General features: G+C 44.1%; 1 protein-coding gene across 1 annotated transcript in view; it reads left to right on the top strand.

Annotated features, from left to right (window-relative positions):
- The first annotated feature begins 11,136 nt into the window (after positions 1–11,136).
- trim36 (tripartite motif containing 36) overlaps positions 11,137–20,406 on the top strand; it is a 40,591-nt gene continuing 31,321 nt past the window's right edge. The window contains exons 1-2 of the mRNA XM_056289242.1: positions 11,137–11,199; positions 16,224–16,470. Of these exons, the coding sequence (XP_056145217.1) occupies positions 11,137–11,199; positions 16,224–16,470 (310 nt within the window). The remainder of the gene's footprint in view (positions 11,200–16,223; positions 16,471–20,406) is intronic.

Consider the following 20,406-nt stretch of genomic DNA (forward strand, 5'->3'; position numbering starts at 1 on the left):
ATAGCTCTTACAGCAACTTTCCCTTACAGTACTTGTCCACTATCGGTCTCTTGCAAGTATTTAGCCTTAGATGGAGTTTACCATCCACTTTGGGCTGCATTCACAAACAACCCGACTCTGAGAAGACCATACCATGGTGCAACGAGGGCCGTTGAACTCTCACTTAAAATGATTTTCCCCAAGGGGATTGATAAACTTAAAAATCAAATTAAAACTCAAATTAAAAATGTGGGGCATATAAAGAAAAATTCTGTCAAACAGTGACATAGTATACCATCCAGATAAGAAAGATGTTGTCCTTGTGATAGTACTCGCAGCCAGAAACCCAGTGATATATTCTTCATTTTAGCAAGTGGCCTCAGTTGCAAAACCAGACAAATACTCTTCTTACAAAGTAAATCTTTAAACATCCTTTGAATTTTGTCCTTCAGTAGCATCTCAACATTAACAAATTGTAAAACTAAGTTATTCCCATAGGTAGGTCAATCCGTCAGATAGTTTGTTGTTCATCTTGCCGTTTATCATTTACTTTATCATCTGCATCTCCACTTCATATGCAGGACCCTGACGTCTTGAACATCTTGGAGGACATGTCTTTTTGTTTGTCCAAGTAGTCTTTATAGCTTGTTGCTGCTGTCATCAGTAGATTGTTAATATCTCTGTCAAAGAGCTTCCTTGCTTGAGCCCTTACGAGATGATCATGGGCATTCTCATACTTACGCATCTCCAAGTAGGCCTGTCCACAGCTGAAGAAGGTCTTTGTGTTGCTGGGGTTTATTTCCAGAGCCTTGTTGCTGTTCTTCAGTGGTTTTTGGGGTCTTTCCAGACAGATGGCTCAGAGACAGGTTGGTGTAGATGGGCTGGAGTACTGCATCCACCCCGTCGCTCTCCTCATACTCGGCGTCCTTTTTAAACAACATGACGTTACATTCCTCTATATTTAAATCCTCAGTTAGCCTTACTTGTTCACTCTTCCTGTGAGGGCAGTCTTTAGCCCAATGAAATGTGCTCTGGCAAATAGCACATCTTGACCTTTTTCCCGAATTTATCCAATGGGTTTGTACCCGGTAATGGCTGCCTTTGTTGTCCACTCTATAACGTTGTAATCCATTTGCCCCTTCCTTGCAGTCTTTGTTCTGTGAAGAACACCACATCCAGGTTCACTTGTACTCCATTTGACAAGCCTGATGTTTTTCTTCCAAAAATTCTTTTTAGTGCTGTTTTCATAGTGGAGAACATTAATTCCGTGGACGCTGTCAATGCCAGTTGCCCAATTTTCTCATCTAGACAAGCAGTATCTAACAGCTTAAAAGCTAACACAGCATGAGGAAGTGTCATTTTATACTTTTTCATCCAGTTGTATCGCTGTAGTAGTCTGCCATGGAAACAGAACTGTCTTTTGTGATGCCATCAAAATAAGAATATGCTTCGTATGCGCGATCTTTTTCCTCTTTCAGGAACACGCCGTCCAATTTCGCTAACAATGTTGCCATACTGTTAGCCCTGTCCAATTCGTCTGTGGATATTTACATGGCTGTTTCCCTGGCTCTTCCTTCAAGCCCCAAAGAAACGGCAAGGGCTTGTTTCTTTTTGTTGAGTTCAGTAACCCGTGTCCAGATATTGACTTCATTTTTCCAACATTCATATGGAGTGGCTTCATCAGACTTCAGCAGAACTTTATAATTAGCAGCCATCCTATGCTACACATTTTCTTACTAATAAACACAACATTTATTTAGTTCACAGACTTTTATTTAGTTCACAGCAAGAACACCCTGCACTCAAAAAAATTTTAACCCATAAGTTAAAGCTTATTTATTTCAATTACATGTAAATTTTCTATACAATTTGATCACATAACGGCAGCGTAAAATATTAAATTGTTCTTCTTGAAATGTCATATTTCATTGCTACCATGTTCCATTGATGTAGGGTATGGTTGATAAGATAATATAAAACTGATATATATATATATATGCACACCCACAATCATCAACATAACAAATATCGAGTCAATGGAGAATTGCTGTGAAAATATGGGCCTATACAGGGGGGAAAAGGTCCAGGGCAAACAAAAAGAAGGAAAAAAAACTTCTCTAAGGCAATATCAATCTCTCAGTATAGAATTTTCAATAACTTTTCCCTCGTGACTCAAATAAGATGTTTGCCCTGCTCTTCAACCTCTCCACAAGCCCTCTAGCTTTTGGAGAGGGCTTTTTCACACCCACAGATGATGCCAGGCTGGCACATCTGTTCCTCTGAGTTTTTGACTACATCCTCCAGGCTTTCCATGGCTCTTGTGTTTGGATAAACTTGGGTGGTAAAGTTGCCACTGGTGTGGATTTCATGAAGAGCTAAGAAGATAATGCCTCAATAAGAGCACAGAAAAACCTTTCAGGGGCAAATACCCTTGTGCCAAAATATTCCAAATCCAATGGCAAAGAACCCAAAACATATATTATTAGAGCTCACCCAAAGGCACCATCGTAACTAAACAAAGGGAATGTATTGAATTTTTCATAGTTTCCTGTAGGCACTCAGAGGATATTCTTTGGTGGGCCTCTGGAGTGCATTAATAAGCAGGGAAAATTCCTGTATTCCCTGCAAAGTACTTGCTGTCTCTTCACACTAAATGCCACCCTGGCCACTCCTGAACTTCTTTCCCCATCTACTAACAGCCTCCTCAAGCTTTGCAGGATATTCACCATCCAAGAATCAATAGAACAAAAAGGAGAAAAATGATGTCATGTTGAGGAAATTTTTATTGCTTGTGGAAACAGCACTGGGGATGGGTTTTTTTTTTAAGAATAGAAAAGATAAGGAGCAAAAACAAAAACATCGAAGACCTTTTTTCCAAGAGTGTGTTCATGATAACCTGTTTTTACAAGGTTCTTGGCACACCTCAGGATTGTTTTTGACTTCCTCAAAAATTGACTTGTTATTCACCCCTAGATACTTCAGTCAACAAAGCACAGTGTAAGCTCACACAGCACCAAGATGCATAATGGAGACTGCATGTAGAGGGATGTAACGCTAAGTGTGAGGGGCTCCCAGTCTTGTAATTGTGCAGAGCTACAGATTGGAAATCTAAGGTGTGGATGGATATATTCCAGCAGAGTTCTAAAATACCAGCACAATAGAACTGTGAATTTTGATTAACCTGCTCCCCCTGCATTTACCTTCTTTTAAGTCTTGAATGCTCATCAACCGAAATTTCCAGCTCTTAGGTTTCTGTGTACGCCTTGCTAAGCCACACCCTTTCCCCTTAAGACTACAACCACCTGCTCCCCAGGCTTAGTATGATAATTAAGGAGGCGTAGACGGAAGCATGTCAGAATTGGCAAAACGAGTGGTCTGCAGTATATCGCCTGTGAAAGACTGAGCTCCCATTCAAGCTGTGCATGTGTGGTACCTCAGTTCTGATTGGCTTGAACACAGTTGTCTCCTCCTTGTTGTTCCTTCTCAGCCTGCTCCTAAAATGAAGCTGTATCTGGCTGTACCCCCTCCCATCACCAAGTCTGCCTCTTTGAAAGCAATAGAAACCAGACCAGGCAGACGGAGGAAAGGAGAGGAGGAGAGGTGAATGAATAAATGATTTGATCCATCTATTATTGAGAGTAAACTGTCGGTGGCTGGAATCTCTTCTCTCGCTCTCCCCAACCTGGATTAGACTGTCCCAGCTTCATAGGAACCAAACCTCAGTGTTATATAGCCTTGTTTTGGTATGAGGACAACTCAACTGCTTATTCAACTTGACTTGATGCATTTATATTGCTTACTGTTGCGATTATTTTTTCCTGAAACAATAAGCATTGTTTCAGGAATCTGTAATTCTCTGGCTGATTCTTGTACTGTCACTTTCTTATATGCCTTTTTTTTTAACCTTTTTCGCCTAGTTTCATTTGACCCACTAAACATAGAGATTCATAGTCGCGGTTTTATTTCCTCAAAGTATCATTTAATAATCTATCAAAAGGGATAGTTTGCTTAAACATTACTCCATGTAACTCCATGATTGAACATCAGACAAATGTGGGTTTTTTTCTCCAGTGTTTGCCTTTTAATTGTTTTGTATATTATTTTCATTATGTCATATATTTTCTGTTCGAGGAGAAAACTTGCTTTTACACCAATTTTGCTGTAAGTGGTTACTGTAAAAACTTTAAGTGCACCACAGGAAAGTGCATATGAACATACCGGGGTGGGGGGGGGGCTGTGTTTCCTAGTACTACTGCTATGACGAAAAGCAAAATTGATTGAAATTGAATGATGCTTACTCCCATTCATCTTTGGCATTCTGTTTTTGTGGTTTTAATTGGCTGACTTCTTATACATGCTCCTCGGAGTGCACTGTTGCCCTCTGTATTGATGTTGACCAAGTCACAGGGCCAAGCCACTCAAACTTAATTCTCTGAAATGTGCCTCATGCAGCATTGCTCTGTGTTTGACTGCTCTCTGAATGCTCTCTACCTCCTTTTGTCTGAATTCACTTTAAGGCATGCTGCGACACTCCCCCACCCCACCCCAATCATCATACTTTCCACGCATATAAACTGATATATTGATTGATAAAAGAAATATTTTACCAGAGACTAGTTTGGTCCATTTTAGTTGCATCTCATTAATGATACATCTACTACTACTACTACTTTCGGCTGCTCCCGTTAGGGGTCGCCACAGCGGATCATCCGCCACAGCGGATCATCATTAATGATACATATCAGCAGTATAAAGCAGGGAGATTGAAGGATTCATTGAGCAGAAGCCATGTATGCTGCATTCTTCCATCTAGAAGGGGCTTTGTTCTCTCCAACGGATAAATCAGTGGATGGATCTGCCTCTTTTGCTATAGTTGAAAGCTGCATCTTAACACTCACCATTTGTTTTCTTAGATCTGTTCTTCTCTACACACATTGCTCTGTAGATTGTGCTGTCAGACCTGACAAACACAAAAGGGACCGTAGGTTATGGTTTGGAGAAGGCAATTGGAGGGCTAAATTTGTATGATGTAGAGGATGTGAAAGGATGTCGGGGAAAATATTGCGATCCAGTCAAGATGCCACTTGGATTCATTCATGAATGACTGCCTCATCATGAATTGGCATAGAGAAGTAAATATTGATTTTTTTTAAATATAATTTGTAGAAATGCTGACTGTATAATGTAAAAGTTTATAAAAATGTCACTTCTACTGTGCAAGTGTTCAAGATGAAATGTTTACAGCTATAGCAGTGAGTTGTTAGAGGCATTGGATATGCAAATGTTTGATGGATCATAATACTTTAATGTTGAAATTAAAGAAATGATTCTGGCTTAACAGTGCATATTGTATTTATGGCAAATAAAAAGAACATAATATTTCATTTGTGGACTATTTTTAATTGGGTTTAGTTTCTGTATGTTTTTAATACATATCCAAACTATTATATCAGGAATACTAAGCCCATTCCTCACTCGCTAAAATATGGTAAAGTATTGATAGAGCATCCCCCCCCCCAAAAAAAAAAATTCTGCTAAAATCTGTAGTAAACGGGGGGGCATGACACATCCCTATCATGATCCTTACCTACTACAGCCCTTCAGAGGCTGGCCTGAGATCTCCAACGCAAAAGTCTGTTTGGCTCTGCACTGGCGATCACAATATTAATTACAATGATACCTTTTTAAAACATGTCCAGTGTTATCATTTAAACTTGAGACTGGTCTATATTATCAATAGTTCTGAAGCACAAACGGTTAGCCTTGTGGCTAGCAGTCCCTGTGCTGTGTCCTTATCCGTATTGGGGATGTCTGTGGGGACAGGAACACATTTTTTATGACTCCAACAACTTTAAGAGTGCAATCCTGAAGCTTTACATACAAAGAAATGTACTTCTGATATTATTGCTTATATTTTTTAAGATAATAGTTAATCCACAAATATCAAAATCATGAGCCTTTTTGTTTGTAGCTGCTCGGTGTAATGGTTACTGTCAGACTTTACCAGGAATAAGGTGGTTGTTGTTGTTGTTGACGCTTCTTTGACATGGCATTCAAATGTGGTAGTACGCAGATAGTGGCAAGATTGAGGAGACAGTAAAGTTTTTGTCTAGCAAGCAGATATGGTAGAACAGCCTTGTAATAGATATTTTCCAACAGACAACATCAATAGCTAAAACCCATTTTTCAGCATGTAATTGGTTGGCAGTGGGGAAGATGCTGACATAATAGCTGTGGTGACCGTTCCATTTGGGATGGATTTGGATTGCTCCAGCACCACTGCACGCAATTACCACAGTGTCCATAATGTCAATTAGTTAAACAAAAACAATGATCTTCAGGGCTGTATCTAAACTGAAGAAAAAACTGGAATGTGACGATTCAAAAAGTGACACGAACTACGGACATAAGGCTTGTGACAGTAGATTAAAGCAACAATTACGTTAAAAACCAAGCCCCTACTCTGCCCTGTAAAGATTTGATTGCCTTCTGTATTCTCCCTTCGGGGTTCATCTGCCTGAGGTTATGTCCTCTCTTTTTATGTGTGGGGAAAATTGAAAATAATTTGTTCCACATTATTGTGGCTTGTACACGAATGCCCCCAGATGTGGTTCAAACAAAAGACAAATTTATACAAACTTCAGTTGTTAATGTTTGACTTTTTCCCCATTCATCTTCTTAATGTGGTCTTCATGGTTAGCAAATATGCAGCTTCAGTCCCAGTTGCCTCATTGCGTTTGTTATGTTCCCTCAGAGGAGCGCGCGCACCTTTTTTGTTTTTTGTTTTTTTTTGCATTTGCCTATATAAAGATATTTTAACTTCTTAATCAACCATTAGGTTTGACGGGCGTGCGGGTAGTGCAGGGGTCTATTCCGTTGCCTACCAACACGTGGATCATCGGTTCGAATCCCCGTGTTACCTCCGGCTTGGTCGGGCGTCTCTACAGACGCAATTGACCATGTCTGCGGGTGGGAAGCCGGATGTGGGTAGGTGTCCTGGTCGCTGCACTACCGCCTCCTCTGGTCGGTCGGGGCACCTGTTCGGGGAGGGGGGGGGTAGCGTAGCGTGATCCTCCTGCTGAAACTCCTCAGTCAGGTAAAAAGAAGCGGCTGGCGACTCCACATGTATCGGAGGAGGCATGTGGTAGTCTGCAGCCCTCCCCGGATCAGCAGAGGGGGTGAAGCAGTGACCAGGAGAGTGGGGTAATTGGACAGGTAAAATTGGGGAGAAAAAGGGGGGACATTTTTTTTAAACAGATCTGAGGACCAACTGAAAATTTGCTTTTTTATTTTCCTGCAAAAGGTTTCCTGCTTATAGTAATGCTTTCCATGTAGCATCTTTTTTAGTCCCTCGTTTACTCGGCCGGACGAGTAAGAGCATTATTAATACCCCTGGAGACATGTTGCAGAGAGGAGTTTGCATGCATGCAAACATGCATTCACTCCCACCTGGGAGCTACTTAGGACAAACACAGTCTACATTGTTGCCACTGATACAATGTCTGGTCTGGCCAAATGTGGCCTACAGGCACCAGGTAACCTGTACACGTATATAAAAAAAAGTTTTAAACGTATTCATATCCTGTGGTTGATGATTTTTTTTTCTGTTTATCAAGTTATGGACACAGCAAAACGTAAATCACATAGGGTTTTAATATAGATGCGTACAATGTGTTTTCCGTTCCTGTGTGAATGATCACCCTTTGCAAAAGTATTGTCCTAATGATTCTTAATTTTGGCCAGTGGTTCTCGGGGTGTCCCACGACGCTGGGGTTGGTGTCGTACACGCAGGAGGTTGGGGAAGAAATGTGGGGTGGAGCTGAAGTTGAAAAAAATGGATTTCACATTGGAACAATAAACAAACGCGGTCACCACAAGCAGGGACTCGAGCGTCGGGGGGTGATTTAACACACGAGCGCAGAGACCGCTGACAGGGAAAAGACAGGGCAAGTTGCCACACTGATTAACTGTGGAAAGAAATGATTTGTCACAGGCTGATGTTCAGTGTTTATGTGCAGCATTTACCGTAGAGAGGGAAAATGAAAGTGAAGGGGGGCGTTATTGCCAAGTGAAGAGAGTTGTCGCCTTGTTCAGTTACATACACATGGAGGGTGGCGATGAAGAGAGCCCTTAATTGTATAAAGTTAAATTTGTGATGCTACTCTAATTGAGAAAATGGTTCAGTAACCAGCAATCTGTGATGTTCTTGGGATTAAAATACATGCGCTACAGAACTTTCTGTTTTTAAACTATTACATACCCCGAAAGCTAGGTTCTCTCTGCCATGCACAGCAGCATGACGTTCTCCAGATGTATGGCACCAACCTTGGCGAACATGAACATAACCCTCCCAATTTCCATGTCCTCTGTTGTTAGGAATGTGTCCTTTGCTGCGTCACAATACCGCTCGTGTGATTCAGCTGAGTCATTTTTTGTTTTTCTACTTATATTTATCGGAATTGTGCATTTTATGAATCACAGAATCAACCATTTTGATTTTTTTGTTTGTTTGTTTGTTTGTTGAGATACTTTATTGATCCCCGTAGGGAAATTCTGCACTGCACTTAACCTCTCCTTGCTGTGTAGCTAGGAGCAGTGGGACGCCGCTGTGCAGCACCCGGGGACCACCTCCAGTTCGTCTCGCCATGCCTCGGTCAGGGGCACAGGCAGGGGTATCAACCCTAACATGCATGTCTTTCTGATGGTGCGGGACACGGGTAGAACGTACAAACTCCACACAGAGGACGTCTGATTCTGACCTGGGATGACCCCCAAGGTGGGACAACCCCGGGGTTCGAACCCGGGGCCTTCTTGCCGTGAGGCGACAGTGCTAACCACTGCGCCACTGTGACGCCAACATACGAAATAAATCCAGTATTAAACTCATCCCTCCCCTGGTCCCTAACATGTCTCCAACCCCCCCCCCCAACATCCTCCAAATTGACAAGTACAAGTCAAGTACAAATAAATATACAACAGACATACAACCTCATTTGCATAAACTTATGAGCTATCCCAGTCTGTCTGGGTCATTTCTAATGACCCATGGGTGTAGTCTGTGACTTTAGTCTGAAAAGTGGAACCAGTTCACGTGGATGCCAGGTTTAGTGGGAACACGTTTCATCACTCATCGAAATGACCTCATCAGTTCTCAGCTGACAGCAGGTACCCCCACCCCTATAAACAGCACGGTTGCGTAACAACCTGCAGTCAGCTGAGAACCGACAAAGTCCCTCAGATGAGTGATTTAACGTGTTCCCACTTGGTGTCCACAGCAACTGATTCAACTTCCCTGGGATTTCTACTCCAAGACAGTCCATCGCTTAGGCTTACATAACAGCTGCATGATCCCTGTAGTTATTTAACTTAAATCAATTCCATGTCATTGAACAAACTAATCAATGAGATGTATCGATCACTGGCTCAAGTGGAGGACGCTGGTTCAGTTAAAAAAAAGAAAAAGAAACCTTGGTTTCAGGGTCATGGCTGCCCCGCGAGGCGATCAAGAAAGATGACCATGTCATATTGTGACGTGGTTACGTTACAATATTTGTAAATGCACAAGTAAGGACAATGTTGGTGAGCAGGGGAGCAGACCCACTTTTCTCCAAGCTTAAGTCAGTTCGCTGATGATGACATGATGTAGTGTCAAGTGTTGCATTTCAAAGGTGAAGACGTGTAGCGTCCCAAAATCACTCGGGTATGTTATATTTTTCCAGTTAAAGTCCATTTCTAACCGTTACCTCAATGCAGACACGCTCAGTGAAAACGTTGAGGGGTGGGTTGCAACACCACAACCACGCTGCTGCTCATTTGTCCCAGCTTGTGCTCAGTCAGGTGGGGCCTGTTTGTATAAAGCCAGACCATCAAGGCAGAGGTGGATTATTACACACAATCTTTATCCGGTTGTTGAAATCGATACGTTACATATATCGATCATTGAGGACGAATATACAAATATATATTAAAAAAATAGTTTTAACGCCAACTCAACCGTTTCCATTTCCATCTTGAAAGATGCTTAACGTGTCCCTCCCTCCCTTCGCCCCCTGCCCCCATCAGTTGGCAGCGTTCAGTGGCGATGCCACAGAAAATCAAATGCCTGGAAAAGACAAAAAAAAAGAGATTGTGGGACTAAAGGGGTGATGGGTTATTTGGGTCGTGATGAGCAGAAGTCGGCCTATATAAAGACACGTAAGCACACATGGGTGCATTGCCACTCATGCGTAAGTATACTGTAGCTGCCTGACTGCAGCAACAGAAGGTATTACGTTAGACCCCTCACCCCCCCTCTCCACACACACACACACACACACACACGCACGCACGCACGCACACACACACACACACACACACACACAGACCTCGGCAATAGAATTTCTTGCGGTGAATAAAAGAAAGTGGAGTTCATTTACTGCTGCAGTGTTTAATGTGACAGGGCAGGGTAAAAGGGGCTCTTGTACGTCGAGACATCGCCGCCAACGGATGATGCTGAGAGAGAGAGAGCGAGCGAGAGAGAAAGGGAGAGAGAGAGAGAGAGAGAGAGAGAGAGAGAGAGAGAGAGAGAGAGAGAGCGAGAGGGATGGAGAGAGAGGGATGGAGAGAGAGCGAGAGAGGGAGAGAGAGAGAGAGAGAGGGATGGAGAGAGAGAGACAGGGAGAGAGAGGGGGGGTGGAGAGAGAGAGAGCGAGAGAGAGAGAAAGAGAGAGCGAGAGAGAGAGGGATGGAGAGAGAGGGAGAGAGAGAGAGGGAGAGAGAGAGAGAGAGCGAGAGAGAGGGATGGAGAGAGAGGGAGAGAGAGAGAGTAAGCATACAGTAGCTATACTGGAGATGAGGGCGGGGTTTCCACTCCAAGATGATGCCAACCAAAACCCGTTTGCCTCCATCCACAGGGTGTGTGTATTGTACATAGGCAAACGGACTTGGCGCAGGCTTATACAGAGAATGAGGATAACCATGTGGAAGCAAGAAAGATCGTTTTGCCGGATGTCATCAGTCATCCCACTCTTGTGAAAAGCGTCTTCTTATCCGCTCTTTTTGTTTGTTTGCTTGCTTGTTTGCTTGCTTATGAAGCAGCAAGTGGCCTCTTGGCAAGGCTGTTGTGATCCATCACATTTATCTAAATCATCCGCTATTGTGCTGACATCATCCGTTACCATGTCGGACTCTGACGATTTGACAGAGTTCGCCAGCATTGTGGAGCGGATCGAGAGAGGAGAGGTGAGTGCGCCGCTGGCTGGCATGACGTCCGCGGATGAATTGTGGTCTTGACAGGTTGGGTCTGCCGGCGGCGGCGGCGTGGCGAGCTGCGCCGCCGCCGCCACGCCGCCGCCAGTACACCGTCGGTCTCGCCGAGGTGTGAAAACGTCATCTCTGCACTTGGAAATGAAATGTGAAAATGTTCCAAATGGAAATGTTCTATTCTCACTCTGTTCCATTCCAGTTCTGCTCTGTTTTATTCTACTCTGCTCCGTCTGTTCAGCAACGGACTGTGCTCCGTTCTCAGACAGATCGCAGGTTATAGACGTTAATGACAGGCCGTAGGACAGAGTCTGGTTTTAGACATCGCTGCGGACTCGGGGGCTTCCCGGCTGTGCCAGTGTGCCAGAGACTAATTAGTGTGCTGAGTTGGAACTCTAGCTTAGCTCGCGGAACTCGCGTGTGGGCGGAGGAGGACAAAAGAAGAAGCGCAGACGGATGCTGGGATCCCTTCTCTCGACACAACACCGGCGATCTGTGTCATTGTGTCCAAGCCCTCGTCTGAATGGGATAAAGCGCAGCATCGGGGTGGCTTCCTTAATATGCCGGGATCCCCTCCCTTGTGCACGTGTGCAGTTTGACCCCCTGTACGTGAGAGACAGACCGAGACGTCCACGTCTCGAGGGCATGGTTGACTTAACGGGTCAGCTGTAGACGCAGGACGCATGCATTGTTCCGTCTCTGCAAAATGCAATAAAGCCATTTTACATCCAAGTTAAAAGGCGTCGGGGGTCAAAGTTGTTGAAATTCTTTCCTGGAGCAAATGATTTGGGAACAAGACAAGAAAAGAAAGGAAAGGAAAAGAAAAAAACAACACATGAAGCAACCATGTTAACAAATAATAGCCACATCTACTTGGACAAAAGGAAGAATGAGTGACATAGCTACTGTGACAATAGAATGACAAATTCCCAGTAAGTAGAAATGCAACATATGTCTGGTCTACCTGTTCGGTGGCCAGGGGATATTTGCAGGAGAAATGTGTTCTCACAAAAAGCAAATGCCACTTAACACTAAAGGAGTTACTGCGGATTTAAGAACGTCTTCGTTTTTAAGGGTTCCTGGCAGAGCGCTACTGGTGGTTACCATTGGTATTACAACCAAACAGTAACATACAAGTTACTGGAATCTGACACGGTTTGACAATTACTTTAAGATACGTTTTACGGGCGTCCGGGTGGCGTGGCGGCCTTCCAACACGGGGATCGCCAGTTCGAATCCCCGTGTTACCCCTTGTTACCCCGTGTTGGTCGGGCGTCCTGACAGACACAGTTGGCCGTGTCTGCGGCTGGGTGTGGGTATGTGTCCTGGTCGCTACACTAGCGCCTCCTCTGGTCGGTCGGGCGCCTGTCGGGGGGTGGGGGTGGACTGGGGGAATATCGTGATCCTCCCACGCGCTACGTTCCCCTGGCGAAACTCCTCAAGCGGCTGGCGACTCCACATGTGTCGGAGGAGGCATGTGGTAGTCTGCAGCCCTCCCCTGATCGGCAGAGGGGGTAGAGCAGCGTCCGGCCAAGTACAATGGGAAGAAAAGGGGGAAAATAAATAATAATAATAATAATGTAAACTACTAGTAAGACACGTTAGCCCCTATCTAACGGGTCTAACCTTTTAGTCGAGCGGTTAGTGATGTCGCCTTGCGGTGCAGTACACCTCGTATCGAATCCCGCACCGGGCAAGAAAATAACCGGTTACAATAATGATAATATAAGTTTTACATCCATCCATCCATTTTCCAAACCGCTTATCCTGCTCTCGGGGTCACGGGATGCTGGAGCCTATCCCAGCAGTCATAGGGCGGCAGGCGGGGAGACACCCTGGACAGGCCGCCAGCCAGGCCATGGAAAACAAACAGAAACAATATTCCAAATTCATCTTTAATATGAGCAATTTCTTCCGCCAAAATATGTAGTTACACCTCAGTTGAATTTTTGCTATGCAACCAAGCATGCTACACCAAGCATTATATTGGACGCAGTAGAGTATAAACTAGCTTAGCTAGCTAGCAACTAGCCTGGAAACCAGATGAATGAATGCGAGCTCATGTTTTATTTGCTCTGGCAGATAATTCGCATTTGCGCATCGGTCCGGCGGTGTCAGGCTAGCTAGTAACATCTGTAACAAAGTAACATTAATGAAACGAGACGACTTAGATGACAGTGGCAAAACCTGCTTCTACGCTACTGTTTAGGTAGTGTAAACTACTAATAAGACACGTTAGTCCCTAGCTAGCGGGTCTGACCCTTTAGCCGAGGGGTTAGCGATGTTTCCTTGTGGTGCAGTACACCCCGTATCGAATCCCGCACCGGGCAAAAAAATAACCGGATACATTGGTGGCAGCGGCGGGATCCGGAAGTGCGCAGATCCTCCGAAGTCTCTTCGGAGCGAGGGAATAACAAAGCGCTAGGGCGCGCTTCCGGGGAGGGTGACGACTGTAAACTACCATTGAACGGGTCTGACCCTTTAGCCGAGCGGTTAGTGACGTCGCCTTGTGGTACAGTACCCCCCGTATCGAATCCCGCACCGGGCAAGAAAATAACCGGTTACAGTAGGTTACGCTGCTGCATCATTATGTTTGCTGCTTAGACCTGTGCGTTAACATGTACACACTGCCAGGGGGCGTTCCTGCCTTGCGCCCAATGCATGATGGGATAGGCTCCAGACCCCCTCCTCCCCCCCCCGCGCGCGCGCGCGACCCAGAATTCGATAAGCAAGTTTAGATAATGGATGGATGGATGGAGAAGATTGGCGCTGTAGGACGTGCGTTAGCGTCGGGTAAGTTTGACTGATGGCGTCTCCCTGTGTGACTTGTCCGCTGTCTGGGTATTTAATTGATGATTTGAAACGTCTGTTGTTGACAGGGCACTGACGTCAGCCTTTAAGGTCATCCGTTGACGAGATCAGTTAGGGGAGAAGTACTAACAGGTGATACGAAGCGCGTGCCCTGTAAATGCACGGCTCTTGGCCAATCACATCGCTCGATCGCGAACAACCCGCCCCGCCATGTGGGGTGTGGGCGTCCGTTTGAAACGGTCACTGAAATTGGACACCCAAAACCTGCAAGACCCCGCCCAGTATTTTGAATACAAACGCATTTAGCGTCGTCCCCGCGGAGATTGACACACACACACCATCCCCTCGATACCCCGCCCCGTTTGGCGAGCCTGTTGTGAATCCGCTCGCATGTGTGCGGCAGGGAGCTGAATCAGCCCAGCTCGCCGCCGCGTCACGCTGCTCCACTCGCCGTCGGCGGCGTTTGCGCGCCGAGCGAAGTTGGGAGGCTTTGCATTGCCGCCGGAGAGGCGTTGCTGTCTGTCATGTCTGCAGAGATGCGACGCATTGCAGCCGCGGTAAGTGGTGAATAAGACGGGGGGGGGGGCGAAGGGTTTTGCCGGGATAACACACTGTCCGTGTCCCTCACGTGATTCGTCATATTGTCCACACACAACGTTTAACTCGCGGTTCTGAAGAACCTCTTGTGTGGGACGAGTCTGCAGAACTGCAGCGCTCAACAGCTACATGTAGACTCACCAGTCGGGGGTGATTTCACGTGTGTGTGTGTGTAGGGCGCAACTTGTGTGTAGACGTGAAGTCCGGTGGGTTGCTGCTGGTGGTTAAACTTCCTCTATTCTTGGCTGCGTTGTCCCTTAAATCGCGCCGAGGCTCCTCGTCTCCCTAAACTCATTCGCGCTCACGTAGGAGGTGCAGGGCATCGCGCGGAGAGGTGACCCGTGTCTGCTTACGCCACCTGAAACGCATCAATCAATTAATCAATCAATCAGACAATCAAACAAAAGGTTCATTAGAAGCAATCAGAATTCACAAATACTGCTCATTTAAAACTCAAATGAGCTTACTGGGCATACTTCTGGATGAATTGTGAAAATGGTGTATTTTTTTCCACTTAACCATTCGGTTTGTCTATATTTAGACAAGGGTTAATCCTTGGCAGTTGGCGTTATATAATAAATCAGAAACAGGGAGAAGAAGACGCCATATCTATCTGGCCGGCTGTCCACTCACTGTTGGAACAGTGGTCGTAGTCACAGGACTCCACAGGCACATATGCTGCACTAAAGTAGCGGCGCAAACACATCCAGCGACAGTATTGGTGCTCAGCCAGTGTTCATCTAGTAATAGGCACTTACTGCACTAAACTAACGGTGCAAACAAATCCAGCAACAGTATTGGTGCTCAACCAGTGTTCATCTAGTAATAGGCACTTACTGCATTAAACTAGCAAATCCAGCAACAGCATTGGTGCTCAACCAGTGTTCATCTAGTAATAGGCACTTACTGCACTAAACTAGCAAATCCAGCAACAGTATTGGTGCTCAACCAGTGTTCATCTAGTAATAGGCACTTACTGCACTAAACTAGCAAATCCAGCAACAGTATTGGTGCTCAACCAGTGTTCATCTAGTAATAGGCACTTACTGCACTGAACTAGCGGTGCAAACAAATCCAGCAACAGTATTGGTGCTCAACCAGTGTTCATCTAGTAATAGGCACTTAGTGCACTAAACTAGCGGTGCAAACAAATCCAGCAACAGTATTTGTGCTCAACCAGTGTTCATCTAGTAACAGGCACTTACTGCACTGAACTAGCGGTGCAAACAAATCCAGCAACAGTATTGGTGCTCAGCCAGTGTTCATCTAGTAATACGCACTTGTAAGGGGGAACAAAGACAAACTTTTGTTCCCACTTTGAAACCAGGGGTATACTTTTTGAGACTATAAATTGTATCGTCATTTTCTATTTTCTCCATATTTGTTAATTAAAAATATACTATTAATAAACTTAAGAGTTTCAGTCCTTTTATTTTCCCTAGAAACTAATTTCTTTGGAAATGCTCTGTGCAAGAGAAAGGGTTAACAACAACGTATCCTGCAGGGTACAATATTTGGATATTCTGGTTTTGTTTGTGTCTTGGGGCGTTTCGGGAAGCAGTTCCCTGTGTCATTTTTACCGTCTCCATCAACAGGTCCCAATCAAGAACATTGAGAGGGAGCTGATCTGCCCCATCTGTAAGGAGCTCTTCACCCATCCTCTGATCCTGCCCTGCCAGCACAGCATCTGCCACAAGTGTGTCAGGGAGCTGTTAATGCTGAACCATGAGGACTCATTTGATGCTGGTTCAGAGTGCTCCTTGCCTGGAAGCCCCCGGTCCAGGGTCCCCTCTCCTTCGATGGAGAGGCTAGACAGGCTTGTCCGCTCAGGTGGGTCTAGGGGTAAGAAACTAAAAATCCTTTTTTTTTTTCATGTTATAGATTGAGGACCAAATGCTAAGATGATTATTTTCAGGAATTCTCTTGAGAGCAGGTTACTGTGATTGAGTGGGTCTTGGATAGGAATCATCCTCCCACGGTTGGCGGCGACTTTTGATTTTCACCTTGAGCCTAATCAAGGACGGTACACATAATGTTGTCCTGTAGGCCACTGTCACCTATTTACTTGAGCTCTGGCAGTGCTGATATTGAGGAGTTAATATACAGAGCCGAGTGTTTTTGTTTTTTGTTAACCATTCATTCATATTGTCAGTCAAGAAGAAGGTATGTTTCTTCTTCTTCTTTTTTTTTTGCCAGTTTCCTGATCTTCTTTTTAGCATTCAGTTGTAAGCTCACAGATCAGATTCAACAGGATTAAATAGCCAGAGCCAATGCTGCATCTAAATGAAGAGGGCACCGGTAAAAAAGAAACGTAACATTTTATCATCAAATGAGGAAATAAATGATATGTCTCATTCCCTAAGGAGAAATTCTCCCTCCAAACATACAGAAGGTGGATTTCATGACCAAATAAACAAAATAGGTCTTCATCCAATGCAAATTTTAGCCATGAGAGCAAATACTTAGTATTGCAAATGATGAGCTGAAGGGGGGCAGAAGTGTTAAAGTAAGACGTTTTAAATATGGAGCAGACACTGCCCCTCCTCCCCTACCTTGTCCTAGTTTAGTTAAAATAAACATAGAGATGATTGTGCAACTCTGCCCTGACATTGTCAGTCATCGCTATTTTTTTCTAATCCATTCTGCCTTCTCAGACAATTTATTCAAGAGCGAGCAAAGAAACTGGCTCGCAAAGAAAGTTTGACAAGCTCTCTTTAGCCTTAAATGTTTTCACTCTTTGTTTTCAAAAGCCGTTGGCATTAAACAATATCCCCTTCAGTCATACGAGGGCCAATCTTTTCTTTTTTTGAAATTGTTTGAGTCTCGACATTTCTGAAAAGGGAGAGTAGCTATCATTTTCACCCCACCCTTGGTCAGATAAAGATGGGCTTGTGCCTGTTATGTACACATGGCTGAACAAAGCCTGTCTATTCTGGGCTTACTTTCTAAGAGCTTTAAATGTTTTTTGCAGAGCTGATAAAGATGTGCAGGGGTGGAGGGGCCACCGCAAGTCGATTACGTTAACTTGTCAGAATATTCCTTCCTCTGTATGACATGTAATTGCTAAGGCAAGGCTTGATCCAGTTGATGTGTAACCTCTGAAACAGCGCGGTGGTGGGACAAGGCTTCTTTTCTGCCTACCAAGAGCTCTGGGCTTCACACCACCTCCATAAACTTGTTTATTTGTACCCTCATCCATTTCCCTCAACAGGAATAGGTCTGGGACTTGTACGATGTAAATGGCCACCTACTACTTGCATTATACTTACCCTATGATTTGAACACTGAGTCCAAATGAAACAATAATTGACTCAGTTATAGTAGCAAAAAAGTAAGGAGGAATGTTCATTATTTTAATAACCCATTCTCAATGGAATAACTTGAGTGGCTTTTGACTGGTCCTGTTGTGTGTCCTTGGTAGATATGAACTGTACTCTAACCAGTTGTGGTTGATTATGGCCTCAGAACACTAAAATGTGCTGAATATAAGATCTGGAAAGTATGTAAGGTGAACAGTCTTGGACCATGATCCATAACTACTGGAAATGTGAAATGGAGAATCCCCCTCACCCCCCACCACCCTCCTCCTCAGCCATCATCCATCCTGAATAAGTTCATTCTTCACCGGCAGGACTGCACCTGTTGGCGTTGAGGCGTGCTCTAATGCTTCCTCTGAATTAGCTAGTCCCAGCCCAAGCTGAAACCCAATTTGAGCAAAATGCAAGCTCTTGCATAGTGAAGAACCCCTCTTAAATATCTATATTTTTGGCCACTGTTGAATTCGTGTACGGTCAGCTCATTTACAGTTACATTTCAGCTCAATTAGCAGTGGCTTATCTTGAGGAACAGCGTGTTCATTCACTCACCATGAGGCACTCAGAAGCCATGTAGGCTTCAAGTAGAATTCCCCAACAGATTATTCAGTAAGGTAGTTCCCTTTTTATAATTGCATTTTATCAGATTAGAAAACACATTTTTGTGTGTGTTAATTATATTTAAGAGCCCTTGAAGGAAGTTATTGAGCACATTAGTCTTCCAGTGAGTCACTAATTCTGCCCTCTGCATTGAACACCAAAAGGCTAAACCCGGCCGGCTCGGAGATCAGATCGTGGGTAGCCATGGCGATGCAACCTGCCTATGAGGGATTAGGTGAGCGGAGAGAAACGACTCCAGGCTATATTTATCAACACGCAGCTGGGACAAAGAAAGGCACTTACTGGAACTTCATCAGTGCTGAATGTTTCTTCACTCTGTATTTTGTTACTGAGATTCAAACAGACATGACACACAATTCACTTTGTGTTGCATCGGCACGACGAGCACATTTTTGATTTGATTTGTTTTTATTTATTATTTTAACAGCTGACTCTTGTAGTGCGCGTGGAATGAGATTAAAATGCTACAGTATTAAAGCACAATGCACATGATGCAGTAAATGCAAAAGCTCACATCATCATCCAATTGGTCCGTCTATATTGTAGTGTGAGTGCCCAAACCAAGCAGATGCACAAATAAGTTGCTTTAGTGTTAATGGTTGGTTCAGTAGTTCTTTTGTCAAAATGCTGTTAGTGCACCTATCAAGGGTCAGCTATACATTTGAAATGTTTCACGAGCACTGACAGTTTGATATTTAAAAAACGAAAAAAATATTGCATTTTAACTGCATCCTTTTGTCTTGAAATTTCCATTGCTAAGTAGTACTTTTTTTTTGTCCCTCCACTGTCATAATTGGTATTTTTAAACTGGTTTCATTCTTCTGTTCACATTATGCATTTGCACATGTATATTTTTTTTCTAATGTTGGTCTCACTTCACCTCTCTGTCCCATTGCTTGCAGCCACAGGGCGAAGGTCGTTTGGAAGTCGAGGTAGACGCGGGCTCCGTGTTTTGAGTAACTGTAGTAGTGAGTACAGTGTTATTAGAACCCTCTGTGAACCCTAGTCTTATTCTTCTCTTACTCTACACTAATTTAGTTCTGTCAACACTGCCATTCAAACTCACACCACTGATTAGGTAATATTTAGATTATTAGGAGGCTACCTAAATGATGGATTTGCAGAAAGTATCTGCAGACCCTTGCCCCCTATTGAACTTAAGTTCTCTTTAAAAAAAAAAATCAGATTCCAGGGCTCCCAGAAAGTTTAGTAAACTGGAATTTGTCTAAGCCACTTTCTATTTACCTCTTAGAAACTCCTTCAACGCTCAGTTCCTCTGGGGGTGCAGTTGCATAATACATAGTAGGTTATGTAAGATAAAATAATATGCTCCCCCCCCCCACTTCTTTAACCTTACTGAAAAGAGGGGATGTATTTTGTAAAAACATGAATATTCATAAGTACTTTAACATGAAAGCAAAAACATTTGCATCCTTTTGATTTATTTTGGTTTACTTTTATTTTAGTAGGTTAGATAAATTGATGTGAAGGAAAGGGGACAGTCCCAGCCTTGATTGAAAAGTTAGCCGTCGGAGAGGAGGAGGTGCGATTGAATATGGGGGTGGAAAACTTGAGTACTGAAGTCCTGACAAAGTTAGGATAGAAATTGGAGGAAAAAACAGTGAAGGGGAGGAAATAAGATGGTAAGGTAGTGTTGGAGAAGGGGGGTGGGGGGGGCTGACAAAGAGGAATTGAGAGACGCTGAGACAGGAATTAAAAAGGAAGGGGTGAGGATGTTGCCTAGGAGCTGAAAGAGAGCTTGAGTTCTTTAGTGTTTTTGTCCGTCCATCCCCACCGTAAACCGAGCCTTACATTTATTTGGTAAACTATGGCGGCAAGTGAA

The sequence above is a fragment of the Lampris incognitus genome, chromosome 1 (assembly GCF_029633865.1).
Source record: "Lampris incognitus isolate fLamInc1 chromosome 1, fLamInc1.hap2, whole genome shotgun sequence".
NCBI classification, from domain to species: Eukaryota; Metazoa; Chordata; class Actinopteri; order Lampriformes; family Lampridae; genus Lampris; species Lampris incognitus.